The 16,888-nt window shown below is 41.7% G+C and overlaps 2 protein-coding genes across 2 annotated transcripts; both read right to left on the reverse strand.

The window, feature by feature from the left end:
• Positions 1–9,166: 9,166 nt before the first annotated feature.
• Positions 9,167–11,032, reverse strand: hoxd9a (homeobox D9a). The gene is made up of 2 exons (XM_046405113.1): positions 10,371–11,032; positions 9,167–9,840 (listed from the first exon to the last, which is right to left on the reverse strand). Exons 1-2 carry the CDS (start codon positions 10,945–10,947, stop codon positions 9,596–9,598), a joined length of 822 nt encoding a protein of 273 aa, XP_046261069.1. The 5' UTR covers positions 10,948–11,032; the 3' UTR covers positions 9,167–9,595.
• Positions 11,033–12,342: 1,310 nt separating this feature from the next.
• hoxd10a (homeobox D10a) lies at positions 12,343–15,053 on the reverse strand. Its single transcript, XM_046404210.1, has 2 exons — positions 14,254–15,053; positions 12,343–13,478 (listed from the first exon to the last, which is right to left on the reverse strand). The coding sequence occupies exons 1-2, from the start codon at positions 15,002–15,004 to the stop codon at positions 13,204–13,206; spliced, it is 1,026 nt and encodes a 341-aa protein (XP_046260166.1). The 5' UTR covers positions 15,005–15,053; the 3' UTR covers positions 12,343–13,203.
• Between the last annotated feature and the right edge of the window lie 1,835 nt (positions 15,054–16,888).

Consider the following 16,888-nt stretch of genomic DNA (forward strand, 5'->3'; position numbering starts at 1 on the left):
GACATCACACGCCCATACCACGAGCATAATGAGCATAAAACACAGCTTACCACCGAGACCGCAACACGAGGCGCACCGTGCGGTGAAAACCTCCATGCTGAAGGAGAAGCCAGCCCTGTACAGCTTCCCTGCCAATTGAAGCTCTATTCCGACCCATCTGGACCGTACTAATACACAATGAGAATTATATTTTGGCTTGTCAAGTCCCGGGCCATAAAACAAACTTTAATGGCATCACGTGTTTCCTCGCAGCCACTCACAACACCGCGCAGGCCCATAAATAATCCTCAAAGTTGCACTTACTCAATAACGCCGATTGCGCTGATGTGCACTAAGGAAAAGTCGTAGAAACGAGGAAGCTGAGAGGTTAGGGAGGTTGTAACTGTCATGACAGAAAGGTTAGAATATAGGAAGCCATTTTTTATTTTCCATGCATATCAGCTTTAAGTTACTAATACAAAGCTTAGACAAACAGCAAAGTCCGATACTAGAAATATTAAAAGTTATATGATATTCTGTTATTTTGCTCATTTTTTGTTTTTTTATTTTTGCTCCCCATCGTATAAGGCATAATTATGGCCTGTCACTTTACTGAAGCCTGTTAACCTCTGCACATCAAACATACACATCACATACAACAAATACATTTTTTTTCTCCCCAGTGAACCTGACACAGTAAGACTGATGTCATTCATCCATCCGGGCCAATCCCAAAGTGCAGAGCATTTTCGCCCCTCCTCTCCTTTCCTGTGCAATCTGAAGAGGGCTGATGACGTCGAGGCTTGGTTGGCTGCCACTGAGGGGCAGGTATGATATATGGAGGGGCATCAAATCAGAGGAATGTCACTTTTTACACCCATGTCCTCATAAAAAAAGTGATTTCCCTGGAGATCATTTGAAAATAAAATATCTCCAGGGTGTTTTGGAAGCTATACGCACACACAGCTCCTGCTTTCATGTTTTCTGGGGTTTAATGGCTTTTACGCCATTAAACCGTTTTTTTTTTTTGCCTTTGAAGGTAACCATTTTACTCTCAGCTCCCGCAGTCTTCTTGAAGACCACTTCCTTTATCATCACTATTGTCATCACCGCGACGAGGACGAGGATGTAGTACACAGTGTTTTAACTCTGTGTACTACATCCTACACTACAACTCTGTGTGAAAATGTCCAATCAGCTGAAGTCAGCGAAGCCACAGCGCAGCATCTTCAGCTCTTCAGCTCTGTGCTGCCTGTTTCATTAACGACAAACAACTGCTGGCCTCGGCAAACCAGCAGTCTGTGGAGGACTTCAACACATAAAATACTCATCTAGGACCAAATGCAGGGACGAGCAATAAGAGAAGAGATGACCTCATTTGTTAACGTGAATACTATAACAACTTAAACAATGTGATTTTTCTTACATACAAACACACGATTCTCCCAAACCCACTTTTAAAAGTGAACCACATCACATGAACACGAGTCACAGCCAATCACAGCGCTCAGCGACAGACCGCTGAATAGGAGCAGAGAGGCTGACTGTTGGGCAACAGCGCCTTCTGCTGGCCTTTCAAAGGCCTCCCCTCCTTTTTCCACTGCAAAAAAAAAGAGAGTCATCTCATACTAACAAGGAACCTTATCACAGGTTATCTGCTACCACAGGTGAGCAAGACGGAGGAAGAGATTTCACATGCAATTCATTTATTTCAGCATCAGCTTAATTAAGTTAAGCGTGTGGGTTAATGAATCTTTAATTAAGTTCTGAAAACGAATAAAACTGCAGAGGAAAAACAAGGTCAGCCTTTTGCAAAACAGCCTTCCGTGATGTTTTGGAATTCAAGCTGATTTGTGGACTGAATATGCAGATGCATCGAAATCAACTTGTTGTTCTGAATATAATGAAAATGATCAAAGTGATGAAAGTGAAAAAGTGATGAGTTCAATTAATAATAATTGTATCTAACTGGAAAACGAAAAAAAGAGAGTCATTGCACCTTTCCGGTTTTATAAAACTCAATGGTAATAAAGATGTGTTTTCGACAGCTCTCACTATGCCACTAGAATAATAATAAAACGAGTCTAATATTGGACTGGACTACATGTCCTGAGGGGTTAAACGTGGAAAGGGGAAACCACATCCATTCATGGGAACTGCTATGTGTTAAAATGTGTCCACGGCCCGCGGTCAGACATTGTTCGACATAATTGGATGTAACAAAAAACATGCAAACATTACAGAAAACGTGCACACACTCAGACTAGACAACACCGAGGGAGTCCTGTCTGATTTTCTCAGGCTTCTCCTGTGCCTGCCTTTCAGGGTCCATTTTGCCGCATTGCAGTAAGGCTGTAAATACTTTCGCAGCTGCCTGTCAGGCCACAGTGAAATACTGTCTTTGTTCAGCTGGCCCCATCTCCAGGCAGCTGAAAACAGCTATGAAAACTGAACTTCTTCTGCCAGATATGCAATATGTGGAATATAGCAAAACAGATTTGTTCTGCGTGGCTTGTAGTGCAGCGTTTTAGCAAGTAAACAGTGTGTGAAATGGTGGGTGGGTTCATCAGATCAATGCACATTCTCTGTTGGATGAAGAAATGCACACAACAACAACTCTGATGTTCACTGTCGAATCTGGTAAACTGAGGGCATAAAATGGCTATTCGACATGCAATAAGTTGCTTCCAACTGAAAACGAAGTGGAGTTTAGCATGGAGCTCACTTGGTTCACTGATGGAGAAATTACTGTATCAAAATAAATAAATAAATTAAAAGGCTGAGACACCAACATCCCTGACTTCAAACACAGTCTACCGGCACATTTCTGCAGGATAATCTTTAAAGCATGAGCCACAGTCGACACAACATGAAACATTAAAACATGTGATAATCCATCTGATTATTGCTGAAAATATGCCTCTTTGATTTTTGCAGCATAACAGAAGTGAGGGTACATTTTCATTTACCTTCTTACCATCACCCACCTTTTCTGAGTGTAGAGTATAAAAACAATTAATTTCAAGACATCCGTGAACATGTGAAATAACCGACTGCTAATTTACATGACTAACGAAACAGGAAGCTGTCAAACTTCACATGCAGACACACGCGAGTAAACAAAGCCCAGTGTCACACAGAAAGCTTACCTAAAGCTGGGAGATAATCCATGTTTATTCTCTGAAGTTTACCTATGCGGAGCATTTGCAGAAATCTGTGAGGAGCCAAAGCCGCTGCTGCTGCTGTTGCTGCTGTTGCTGTGTGTGTGAAGAGGTCAGATGTGCACAAAGTTGGACCGCTGCTCTTGTCATCCAGGAGAATGAGCGCTGTAATGCCGCAAATATGTGCTGATCAGACGTTTATGAGACCAATGCAATTTTTACGAAAAGACGACCGTGGCGTATCGGTTTGAACGCCATAAGCTCAGAATGCAGTGGGAAAAAAATCGCCTGGGAAATCAGGAAAAGAGCCATGAAGACGTTTCCCTCTCACACATGACCAGTGGCATCCAATGACAGGCGATGGAGGCACATAAAAAGGTCTATTACCAAGTTGTAAATTGTCCTCTCACAAAAAAGGAATTTAGACTGCAGCAATTCTCCCCATCTTTGCGCATAATAGCAGAAGCGCCTCTCCATGTCATCTGGAGGAAAACAAGAGGTTTTTCTTCCTCCCCCCTTTTTTTTTGTTTTTTGTTTTTGTTTTTGTCACTCAACCATAAAATGTTTAAGAGCAAAAGAACAGCTAGAATGTAGCCTTAAAACGTTTTAGCTTCCCCATAATAGAAATTATTTAATATAACACAGAAAATAGAGCATTTTGGGAACATAAAATCTAAAAAAATCTTTTATTTAACATATGGCAAAATCATGATGACGCAAGGATTGCTTTGCCAAAATAAGAGGCGAACGTTTAACATTAAGAGGAATAATAAAAATATGAATTTGTAAGAAATCGAGGCCGTTTTGGCGTCGATCGGAAGCTTTTTGAGCCATTGAAAGGACGAAGAAATTCAATGTTTTTATTTTCTTATTTTTGTTTTTCTTTGTGCGGTCTATGCACCGACTGGTGACAAAATATGGCCTGATAAAATCTCATTAGGCTTAATTATTACAAATACTTTTGTAACAAACAAACAGTGCAGCCATACACTGTGACACGGGCCTTCCAGGTGCACAATTATTGCTCGAGGCGACAAAACGTGTTTTAATACGATCTGTGCGCATCGTGTGTACGAAATATTTTGCCTCCATTGCACGCCCTTACAGGCCTGCTGCTATTCATAAACACGTAGACGAGATTGCGGAGAAAGCAATGAAGATATATGACCACTGAGCCTCGAGATTTAAAGGCCAAATATTGCAAATGCAGTCCGCTCCATGTGTACACTTCTGCAGCAAAAAGGAATTTCATTCTCGTTCCTCGTTCATCTGGTGGCATGCCAGAGTCAGCACGGTGCGATTTATAGTCAGGCTATGGCTCGGTCTCTGGTTTCCTGTCTTATAGGTGTGTGTGTGTGTGTGTGTGAAACCAGGATTTGTTGCATTAGGCCTACATGTGACGTTATTGTAACTCCATATTCCAGTGTAGGCCATTGAGAGAAGGGTATGTTACTGGCAAAGGAGAAAATGTGCTTTAAATTTCGATGCGAGGGGATAAACGCAGGATTATTTATTATGTCCTCCTTCAGGTTCAGCAGGTCTCCATATCATAAGAGAAGTACAAATCAAGTTAAACTATGCTCTTATACGACTTTTAATATACAAAACAGACTCATTTATTTAGATGGTTAGATAAATAGATAGATAGATGTCCTGGTCCGTGCAATATTGTCTCCAATATTACCTTCCACTGTTTTGGTTTAAAACCCCGGACTAATATCAAGAAAAAAAAAACAGACATTAAGACATGCGGATGGCGATGGGTGGGAGAGATACGCTATAAACACTGCTGAAACGTTGTTGGACACCGAGAGGACTAATAAAGACGTGGCAGCCACAGCACGTCTCCATGTTTGCATATTCATGAGTCTGTTATATATATATATATATATATATGACTCGCCCAGCATTAAACAATTTAAATTTTTGAAAAAAAGGGCACATTGACATGAAGGCAGAAATTGAGGGAGAAGTAGGGCCTGTACGTTATGGCAGTGTTATGATGGACATCATTATCAAAAGGCTCAGCTGATGTGGTTTGCTTTCATCACAGAATTCTGCACGGCCTGATTATGACCTCACACGCAGAGGACGTTGGCCCACATGTCTGGACACACCAATACATTAACACCATGTTGGCTGCACTGTTTCGGTGCTGTATGTGTTTCCAAGCACATGGGTTCAGAGCTTGAAAACATCGTACCAAAGTCCGTGGCCAAGAAAGTGACGAATGGTTAAATATGTTCTATTGTTTATCTCTACACGCGCACCAGCACGGACCAGACTGTCCCGGATTTAACGACTGATTCTGGACTTATATTCGTTATTGGACAGCCCGGTTTTATTCTGAGCTCCTCTTCAGTAGGAGAGTAGTTTAATGCCATAGTGCGTAAATAATCTGCAAGTAAAAGTCCCGCTTTCAAAATGTCTGCATCAAAATATACTAAAGTACTCAGTACGCAGAATCATATTTCAGAATATGTTATAAAGTTAGATTATTAGCTATTACGCTTCTTTGTACTATTGTTCTTTACGCTTTTAAATTGCTATTATATTTTGTGTTATTAATCTGACAAACTAGCGGCTAAATCTTTTAAATAAATGTGAGCTGAATTAAAAGGTACAATATTTGTCTCTCAAATGTGGAGGAATGAAAGAATTAGCAGAAACAGGCAAGTCAAGTTAAGTGCAAATTAGCTTAGCATGGTACAATGTACGTAGTTACTTTTCACCGTGCACGTTCCAGAACGTTCGCGTTCTACAGGATGTGAGACGTCACAGTCTGGCCTGTCATAACTGCTCGTCAGATTGCGTCACAGGCCTCGTCTGTTTTACGGTTTCGTTATGGGTTTTTTTTTGGTTTTGTTTTGTTTTAAAGGGCGAAAAAAACGAAAAGCAGACTAATGGAAACTTGTTTAAAGGCCGTGTTAATGCCGGATAGTCTGACACGAGGGATAAAGGAAGCTAGGTTTCCACAAATTCAGAACCTCTGTCTCTCACTCACACACACACACACACACACACACACACACACACACACACAGAGTAATGAGGGAACATCTATAACCTCAATCTGTCGACATATCATCCACATAAGGTATTTCTCTGTTACTTTATTTAACTCTGTTATACAGAGTTAAATATGCAAATGCAGCATTAACTCGTGGTTCTTATTGTTCCCATGGCCGGCCCAGTGTGCAGCCTCCACGGAACTGGACAAAGTGTGTGACCATGGAGAAACACAGCATCTACGGGAGCAATATGGCTGCAGCTAATCGCCACAGTGAAATAGCTGACCCCACTCATGGACCGTGAGGAGGAGACTGCGTGGCTATGGACAGATTTAAAGAAATTCCCCTTGATGTTTGATCAAGAAGGTGTTTTATCAGGTTACAGCGCGTGCGTATTAATAGGCTAATATGTTCCTGAATAAAGATGATGAACTTCTTAAGTCTGGGGTCAAGTTTTCACCAGAGACAGTCCCTTCGTTGTCTCCAAGTCCACTGTCCTCTATACGCACACGTAGCTCGATACATCAAGACATCAGACCAAGACGCAAGTAATCATTCCAACATTTTCTCTAATTGCTTCAGTATCCTGCATCCATCTTGTGCTCTGCGAGCGCCGCCATTGGCTGTCAGGCTTCAAACAACTGGAGACCTCATGACAACCATCACTTTTAATGGCGATGACTGAAGGAATGTTCACTGAAACTCCTCAATAGGCAGCAGCTGAGGGAGGCCTCACCGCCGCGTTTTCAACAGACGTGTCAAACTGCAGCTCTGCGGTGTTTAAAGCTCTTATAATCTGTTTTCAGATGCAAGTAAGCAACAATAAATGCACACCAAATGCCTCAGCCCTGAAGCTTGACTGTCACCGGGTTTTGCTGCAGATAATGGACATTGTTCCACTCAGTGGCCCTTCGTGTTTGTGTTATTGTGTTATTTGCGGTCACATAAATCTTCTTTGCAGTCTATTTTAATTATTCTTAATAAATTTATTGTATTTTTCTATTTTAATAAGCCTAAGGACTCTGCGCGGTGATTGATTTCGTTGTTTATTTTGGAATAAACGATCAACTTATTTACTTCCAAAGGTCCAGTGTGGCATATTATTGTTGATGTCAGTAATTTACGTGTAAACGTCCCCGTTGCGCCGCTGCTTACATGTGAAAGCTGAATTTGCGTGGGAACTTCACTGACTTACTGTCATCAGTACGTTCACGATCTCAAGTGAGGACAGTATAGGCTGACGCACGGACAGTAAAGACACTTATTCTTCTAAATCGATTTGATAAAGTTTGGAGGAGGATGTACGGACTTTGAAGGGGAAATTTAGAGGAATGCATTCCTGAAAGTGGACTATAATTGTTTCTGTTGTTTCCTTCAGCTGCTTCGGCCTCTCTAACTCTTTTCTGCACCCATTAAAACTGGTTGCTCTTCTGTGCAAATGTAAGCTACGACTTATTGCTGGAATGTGGTGTCTGAAAATGATCAAGAGATTTTTATTTTTTTTTTGCTTTTAACAACTTATGCATATTAACAACTTTAACGGGCGATTGAAAAACATAAATTAGGAACTTGGGCTGTAAAAGAGCCGTGAAGTTCCATTAATTTACCCTAAAAAACAACAGCTGTGGATTCGGGGTAGAAAATTGTAGGGTTATTATTGTTTACAAGGCTGTAAAATCGACCCCCATACTCAATGTGGACTCCGTGAGCAGAAAACATTCAGCTTTGAGAAAGGATTTTCTGAATATTTTTTTTTTCCTTCAAAAAGCCGTTTTTCTCATATAAATCAATGAATCCATGAATGTATGTTGCATGGTATGGTCCATGTGCTGCCTGCATGTTCCAGCTGTGCAGGAACTGCAGCAGGCCCAACGTGAAGACTTAAAGAACAACATCGCCCTCTAGCGCTCTCATTAATTTTCCAATATTTACTACTTTTCCAAGCTCCAGCAGAGTTAAACTGGATTTGTTTTTTGTTTTTTTTAGCTCAGCAAAATTCAAAGCTTCCCCATTTTGATTTGAATAATGCTGTTAAAAAATACCATCGTTCATTCATGCACAAGTCTGAGAGGAATTAGAAGTTCATTTTCATTAAAAGTCGGTTTAGTTTATCCAGGTTTTGTCCGTGCAGGCCTGTGAGGTTAAAATCAGGACTCATGTCCCTGTTTCACACATTAAAATAAGTTGAACTCATCAGGCAGTGACGCTGCATCGAACACCAGTCAAAGTGAAGTTTTGGGAGGTTTTTTTTTCCCATCGCTGGGAAGTGCAGTTGAAGAATAAACGTGACCATTAAAGTGGGGGGCGATTTCCTCTAAAACAATTCATCGACCAGACACCCTGTGGAAAAGTGTCTACATTCTGTTTGTCAGCAAACGCCCAAGAAAAAGGGGGTTTCAAAGAGGAGTGTAATTAGTGGCCAGGACCATAAAGTCATTTAGGCCAGACGTCTAGCCATTTCTATAGCTTTATTGGGCCGCGTTTCTTCCTGCTTTAAAGTAATTATTCGTACAAGTTGAACAATAAATTGGAAATCCGCCGCAACACCTCTCCCAATCGTAAACACTTTATTAGGTCTGCTCGTTCCTCTGCGTTTCAAATGCGCTTTTTAGGAAAGTGAAATAACAATAAAATAAAGTCATTTTGATCCCTTTAATTGCTCCGGATTCATTTGTTGGCTACAAATAAGAAAATTCAACTGTCAGACGGTGAAAGTATTGGGTTAGGATTTTGTCTTGTATTCTTCTGATGTGGTGCAGTAGCCTTAGGTTACTGCAAACAAGGCCTCAAACATTTCATATATATATATAATATTTAAATGAAATAACCCATCAGAGAAAGATGACAAATGTTTAACCTAAGATGGATAATGTGCTTTCCCCAAATACACGCGGGACTATTTCTCGATCATAAACCTTATGTTCACCAGTTGTTGGTTTTTTTTAACAAATAAAGAAAATAGGTGAGAGCACGGTTTACCTCCGTGTGTGTGTACTGACACAGACAGCAGCCCAAGTAGTTTAAGCTGTGAAAATGTTTTATATACAACTCCACATTCTTAACAGCTAGAAAAGCAATAACACATATAGGCACGTCTTCCTATACTGTAGAGGTGTGTGTGTGTGTGTGCGTGTGTGTGTGTTGGATGCTGAACAATTCTGCCTGAACATCCCAGTGTGTGTTTGTGTAAAACTAGAAAAAGGAGAACTTCAGATGCCTCGAAATAGCGAGATATCAACCGTATCCATGTCTGTATCTCAAGACAAATCCCCGCACATGGGATTCTTATGCTTACTCGGCCAACACCTTATGACACGCAATATTACGCTAGAGGGTCTAAAAAAAATGAAATGGCTGCCGAGGATCCTACAAAAATAATTGCCATTGTTCAGATGCCTTCCTTGGTATCAACATCAGATGTGTTAAATGGCAGCAGCGGTGGTTTCATATGTGCTCCTTGTCGCTCCTCTCTCTGTTCAGCTTCTTCATTTTCATCCTCCTGTTCTGGAACCAGATCTTCACTTGTCTCTCGGTTAAACTGAGTATGCGGGCCACTTCATAGCGCCGGTCTCTTGTCAAATACATGTTGTAGAGGAACTCCTTCTCCAGCTCCAAAGTCTGATATTTCGTGTAAGGGCACCTCTTCTTTCTCGTTGAGCGTGCGTGAATCCAGTTTGCTGCAGGATTGTCTGAAAAACAGAGGAAGGGGGGGTGGGGGTGGGGAGGGGGGGGGGCATGCGAAGTGAAGACACATGTGATGATGAGGGCGATTTTTAAACTTCAAGTAATCTGTTCCCAAATTGTGGTAAGGGGACGTGAAGGGACACCGGTGTGGTCGCCGGGTCAAATCAAAAGCAACCAAAAGCACAACGAGATGTTCAGTGTGACAGACAATGCGCAAATGTCAGCAGATTACACGTTTTGCTGCCTTTACTGATAGGTCTCCATCCGAGGTAAATAAAGCAGACCTCCATCTATTCGTTTAGCTCAGGTAAAATCGTATCGACATGGAGCAATGTGTATCTATTTTGGGTGTCCTGTGACATGAAAAACTTTCGGATCCCCTGCAATAACCCTTGCAGGGCGGGTTTTTTCCCCTTCCCGAGTCGCGGTATAGTACGAGACACTTTTATAGGTTAGTAAAACCTCCAGTTTTACACACCCAGCTCATACAGTTCTTAGGGGCTGTAAATCAGGACTGGCTATTTCGTTTACTTACTTGGGTCAAGTTGTTGTTTCTCCTCTTTGGGCTCGCTGTGGCTCGAAAGCTCACTTCCACTGTGCTCTTTGGTCGCCTTTTCTGGACACTCCGATACTCCACAAGCGAATTCACCGGCGAGCGGCCGAGCCTCTGCCTCCAACGTGTCGCACTCTGCAGCTTTCGGTGGCAGGACCTCCGGCTTTGTCCCGTACGGCCGACCGCCGGAGTGAAATCCGGCAAACGAAACGTGGTTCGAGATGGGGTCCATCCAGGAGCGGACGCCTACATATCTGCCGTCCGAGGCGGGGAGATGGGACTGGTGGTGGTGGTGGTGGTGGTGGTGCACGTACGGATGATAAATCCCCTGCGGATGAACCGACGACCAAGACGACGAGAAAACGGCGGACTTTGGTGCAAAATTGCAAGAGGAGAAGTCTGCGTTGTCCCCAGCACCTGACGGCCTCGGGGTCACCATGTGTGGAGCCTGAATAAAGCGAGCACCGTACACATCCTCCGGCTCCTGCCCCATTATAGCGTCCACATAGCAGTTACTGAGAGTGCCACTGGTAGACATTTTTGATCTCTTCCTACTCATATAATAAGGGTTGCACTGTTACGGAAAGCTTCCCTCTATGAACAATCATAGTATTTTTGCTGGCCTGCATCTACAGGGATTGGTTACATGGATCACGTGGTCATATTTACCAATACAGCGAGTAAATCAATCCTGCCCTTGCTCCCCTTTTTCTTTTTTTTCTTTTCTTCGTCAGGTTTAATTTAGCTTTTCATTTCACAAATAATAAAAAGCCCACTCAGATGTGACTTGGGGGAGAAAATAATCGCTCAAATGAATGCTCATGGGTTTTTCTTCTTTCTGTTTCTCATGAGCGGGTGGCTGCGGGACGCTGGAACAATAGAAGCAAAAAAAAAAGAAAAAAAGGAATAAGTCACTTTTCCCTTCACACACACAGTCCACCAACACGGATCTCCTGTATCTTAATGTTTGAGAAAACTCTTAGAATATCGTCCCGATACCCTCAATGCTAGTAAAATGGTTTATAGACTTACGGAGTCCTCGTAAAATAGATGTAATAACATGTTGTAAAATAACAGACGCCATTTCCGTTCACAATGCGGCGTATCCATTGTTAATATTCGGCGAGGAAACATATTTTCTGGGTTGGTTTAATTTTTAAAGCTAAGCCGGAAACGGCAGTTGTGAAATTATTGTATTCATTCAAAGGAGGGCAATAAGGTCTTTATGTATCAATAAATGTTTTATGAGGTGCGTGTGATTATACATGCCATCAATTAAAAAAAAAAAAAAAAAAAAAAAACTCGGAGAGGCAAGGTCCATCTGTGTGTGGCTATTTGAAAAGTACAATTAAATGAAATATACATTTAGCCTTTTTTTTTTTTTTTACAAGTGCTGGTGGAAATGAATCTTCGTTGCTTGTTTTGAAGCAGAGTTTGCTGACCTTCAGGCCAGGGCACAAAGAAAAAGAGCAGCACATTAAAAAGGAAATAGTCGAAATTAAGTTGAAATCTGCAGACTGGATCAGACTGACACTTACACGTCATGTTGTCACATATGATGTTGAAATATGAATTTATTTTTGACGTTAGATGAAAAAGAAATGCGACGTGGCTTCCGAGGCCCGCATGCGTCGCTCGGAGGGAAGGAAGAGCTGATTCTTCCCTGTGGATCTGAGCTTAAACGCAACTTACGCCGTCTGACGGCCCTTGTAAACTATTTGTTTAGTGGTAAACAGACCTGGAAATAAAAACAGGAGCGTGATTACTGGATCACACCACCCCGTATCTCCACTGTGCGCACACACACAAACGCACACACACAAGTAGACGACTGCAACATTTTTGTTTTGTGAAAGTGTTTATGTCTTTAATTTCATAAATATCAGCCTGTTGTTTTCCGTGTGTCTTTTGGGGGTGTGGGACTGCAACATCTTGAAAAGCATGTAACAATACAGAAAGCATTGCATCTCGATAAGCAAAAACCGCATAGATCAGCCAATTAGCTGCTGGCATCCCGCAAACAAAATGGCCTGTTTTTTTGAGGTTTTTAAACTTGCAGGCTTTTCGTCAAACTGATTATAGCATAATTGTAGATTTAACGAAATTAGACACACGTTAGGCATCATCGTTTCATCTCTTGCAGTAGAGTGCAATTGGCTTTTAAAAATAACATTTGTTGTTGTTTCTGTCCTCCTCATAATCCCTTTGAACAAGACAGGACGTGCGTAAAAGCAGCCAATACCGCAGATCGGATGATTCTGATTTCACGGATAGGCGACACATTTGTAGACCAGAGACTTAAGAGGTACAAATGAATACGAAACAAAGTTATTTGACAATTTATTGCAAGATACATGCCACGAACATGCGATAAATTCACATTAGATTAACATCGTTTTCTGTCACTTTAAAGGCTCATAGAAACATTTCACGATTGAGCAAATGATTTGCACTTACTGCAAAACAAATGTTGCACTAACACGACAATAAATGTGCCTTCATGACTGAAGCAGAGTAACTCTTTCCAAACGTCCCGACCCAATAGAAATATCCACATCTACCGGCAGAGGGAAAGAAATCCATACTTCTCCAATAATTTAAGACCAAAAAGTGTTACCCTGTGATTAAATAAAACAAACAATTCGACTCCACACACAACGTAATGAAATTCGCATATAGTCACAGTTTCGTTGAAATTGAAATTAAAACGTCCAATGCCACTGAAGCATCAAACTGAACAGGAGAGGGAAGAAGAACAAAAAAAATAAAATACAACAAAACAATAAAAGACAGCGAACCACAAATACATGCGAGCTCACGAAAAGGTGAGATTTGAGGTCAGTTCACGGATGCGGTTTTCCCTGCTCATTTTCTTCAGTTTCATCCTGCGGTTCTGAAACCAGATCTTGACCTGCCTGTCGGTCAGGTTGACGCTCCTGCTGATCTCTAGGCGGCGCTCTCGGGTCAGATACATATTGAACAGGAACTCCTTTTCCAACTCCAAGGTCTGGTGCTTTGTGTAGGGACATCTTTTCTTTCTCCCACTTTTTGCAGTTAACCAGTTGCTCGTCGGCGGGTCACTCTTGCAGTCTGCAAAAGATTCAGATCTGAGATCAGTTCGGGCGCTGCAGTGTGATTGAGCTTGAGGAAAACTCTGACCTGCTGATTTGGATTTTACCTCTGGGAAATAACACACAATATAAATGTTTTCCCAGAATAGATAAGATAAAATATATAAATAAAAATTGCTGGGGATGTTATTAGTCACGTACATGCCACCACTAATGAAATAGAAATGAAATGAAACCCCAGCTGATCAAAGCGCGCCACAGGAACACATCTTTATACAGCGTGAAACATCATCATCAAAAAAAAAAAAAGAAAAAAAATCTATTAATTTCAAAAGAGCTGCAGTTTTTGATTAAACTGAAAATTATCCACCTTTAACTGAATTTCAGTGTTGTCATGTTGCAAGGTTCTAGTTTAAACTGTCCAGCATTAGAGCTGAAGATGCACCAATTTATGAAAATGTTGAAGTGATTCATTTTTTTGCATTCATACATTAAGCATAATACTTGCAATACTTTAAATTATCAAGTTAAGCCCTAATGTAAAGCTACACAATGCGAAGCTGTTTTTTTTCCTCTAAACTTGCATATGGTTTGAATTTAAATAAACAAAGAGGGACACACAGTCTGCGTGCTACATGGGAAAAGCATTCTCTGCTGCCTATTACCGCAACCTGAGAAAGACTCTCATTAAACGTTACGACTTTAGGGTTGTTTGTGTTTTATACTTGGTTTTATGATGCTGGAGCTTTCTCAGCAGCGCCACAAGATAAAAGCTTTCACTGTAGCCAACCCACCTTTCCCTTCCTTCTGTAGCAGCTCAGGACTGGACACGGACGCTTCCATGGGGCAGTTTTTCTCCCCCGAGCTGGACTTGGTATCCGGGCTTTCCACGGGGATCGGTGTCCTGGAGGTCTCGGGGTTCTGCGGGATGTCCTCACTTTTCTTGTCCGCCTGGTCCGCAAAATTAGAAGACGCCGAGGAGGGCTGCGGTTTCGGGGTGACCCGGCTTAGTTGCATCAGTGTGGGGTTTGGACTCGGCGACTCATGGCAGTAGTTTTCCTGATGTTTCCCGTTCGCATAAGTTTGGCTCAGCCTGAAATAGCCCGGAACCGGGATCTCGGGACCATCGACTGGACAAGACTCAGGAATAACGTTAGAATATGCGGGGACCTCTGACGAGCTGACTTTTTGTACTCTCTTATCGGAGTACATGCAGCAGTTACTCTCTTCCTTTATGCTCTGTGAAAATGTATAGTGTGACATCTGACTGGACGACTCTATTCTGCAGGGTCTACTCGGATCAGTCCAGTTATCTATTTGAGGTATGTACGAGTGGACGTTCATGCCCATATTTTGGTGGTTGACCTCCCCTCTTTTGCCGAAAGACGGCAGGAGTCCACAGGTTTGCATTCCGTAAGTTCCCATTTCTGAGCCGGACGGCATGTACATGTTGCTGTTGGAGTAAAAGCTGTCCGTCCTGCAAGCACCAATTAAAGAGTCCACTAAAAATGTGTTTGCCGCAGGAGAGCTACTGGGAAAGGACATTTTGGGGGGTTAAGTTCTTTACAGGAGAGAGATGTCCTTTGTAAGCTGACATATCTAGGAAAAACAATCTCCGTGTAAGTCAGGATGCCTCCCGACCACATGACAAGCCCACCAATGAGATTTGAAAATGGCCTTGAGACGCAGCCTCCTCCACCCCCACCCCCTCCTCCCCTCCCCCCACCCACCGCTGCACACACTAATACTGCGGATGCAGACGTGGTCAACAGCGACACCTACAACACGGACTTGAAATCGGTGTAGAGAGTCGTGCGCGGGCATCGCGAGAGGCTGTGCCACAAAACTGCAACGATCGCGTTTAAATAGACGATGAAAAAATAGTCCGGCAGCTGCTGTCCGACAAACCAAACTCTGTGAAATGCTTTCAACGCGTTTCATGCTTCAAAGGCTAAATCTGTCGTTTGTGGCAGAGAGGGACTGTGTGTGTGTGTGTGTGTGTGTGTGTGCGCGCGTTTAAAATGTTGCCTGCATGGCGCATAGGATAACTGCAGACTATTTGAAAAAAAATGTAACCACCTCCACTGGATCTTTTTTTTCTCCCCCCACATCAGCTATGACTCAGAGCCCACCAAGGACAAAGTCCACACTAACTGAATTTTGTACAGATTTTACTGCCATGGATATCTCAAATAAAACTGAATAAACGTGGAAACCAAAAGAATAAAGGCGACAAATTATGAATTTATTGTTTTCCTGTGTCATATCTTTAATAAATTCTGTTACTCAGGATTTGCTTCTTTTTTGACCTGGATTTTTTCGTTTATTTATTTTTTTTCCTGTTGTATTTTTTCCCCTTTTGTAAGGGACCTGCACCAAACCATTCCGACACCGGCTGTATAATAAATAAATGCTGGTCCAAAAGAAGCTCTGCATGCATGAAACTCAACATCATGATCCTGCAAGGCTTTACTGAGCTTTTACTTTTCAAATAAATGACACTTAAGGCGGATGGAAAATTGATTTCTTTTTATTATTATTATTTGTTCATATTATTAAGCACACTTCGCATTTGGCAGGTATTTCCGATGTTCAAATGCATAGCTGAAAGGAAAAAACGTGCGGGAGGTGGTGGTGTACACAGTGTGAGGAATATTTTGCTTAGGGCTTCCACTGTTGTTGTTTGCAAGACGTGGAAATGTGAGATAAACAAACAGACAGACAAACAGTGTGGCTTCAAGTGAAGATGAGAGGGGGAAAGTAAAAACACTTTGAAAGTGTCCGTCGACCAAAACTCAGAAGTCAGGCCACAGAATCTGCAGCTCCGTGCGAGTAACCGGCAAACTGAACAAAATATTGTAACTCGAAATAAAAATCTCTTTGGTATTTATGCACGGAGCTTGAAACAAACATCGTCTCCGCTGACGCTCAGCTGGCTGTAAATAAACATGTGCATCATGCAAATCATCTCAGCATCACAGGATTCACAAACAGCAAAACACAGCCTCGTTAAGCCAAAGTCCTCTGTGGGAAAATGACCGAGAAATCTGACAACACGGATTTGTGTTTTCATAATTGTATTTCTAATAATGACAATTTGCCAAAGGTAATATGACTGCGAATTTTATATCCTATATTCAACGGAACTGGAAAAAAAAACTTTAATATGAGTGTATTCTTCAGGTATAAATAACAATTCGTACACGCACGAAATATACACAACCATAAAAGCAGAAAAACTAATTCGGATAATGCAGCATAATAATAATAATAATAATAATAATAATAATAATAACAGTTTAGAACATATTGAGAGCAATAAAACAGATTCTTATATATTTCAAACATAAGGGAAGGATTCAGAAGAATAAAATAAAACATGTGGTCTAAGTGTGGAGTTGATCGCTCATAGGACGCAGACGCTGAGAA

The sequence above is a fragment of the Scatophagus argus genome, chromosome 11 (assembly GCF_020382885.2).
Source record: "Scatophagus argus isolate fScaArg1 chromosome 11, fScaArg1.pri, whole genome shotgun sequence".
NCBI lineage: Eukaryota > Metazoa > Chordata > Actinopteri > Scatophagidae > Scatophagus > Scatophagus argus.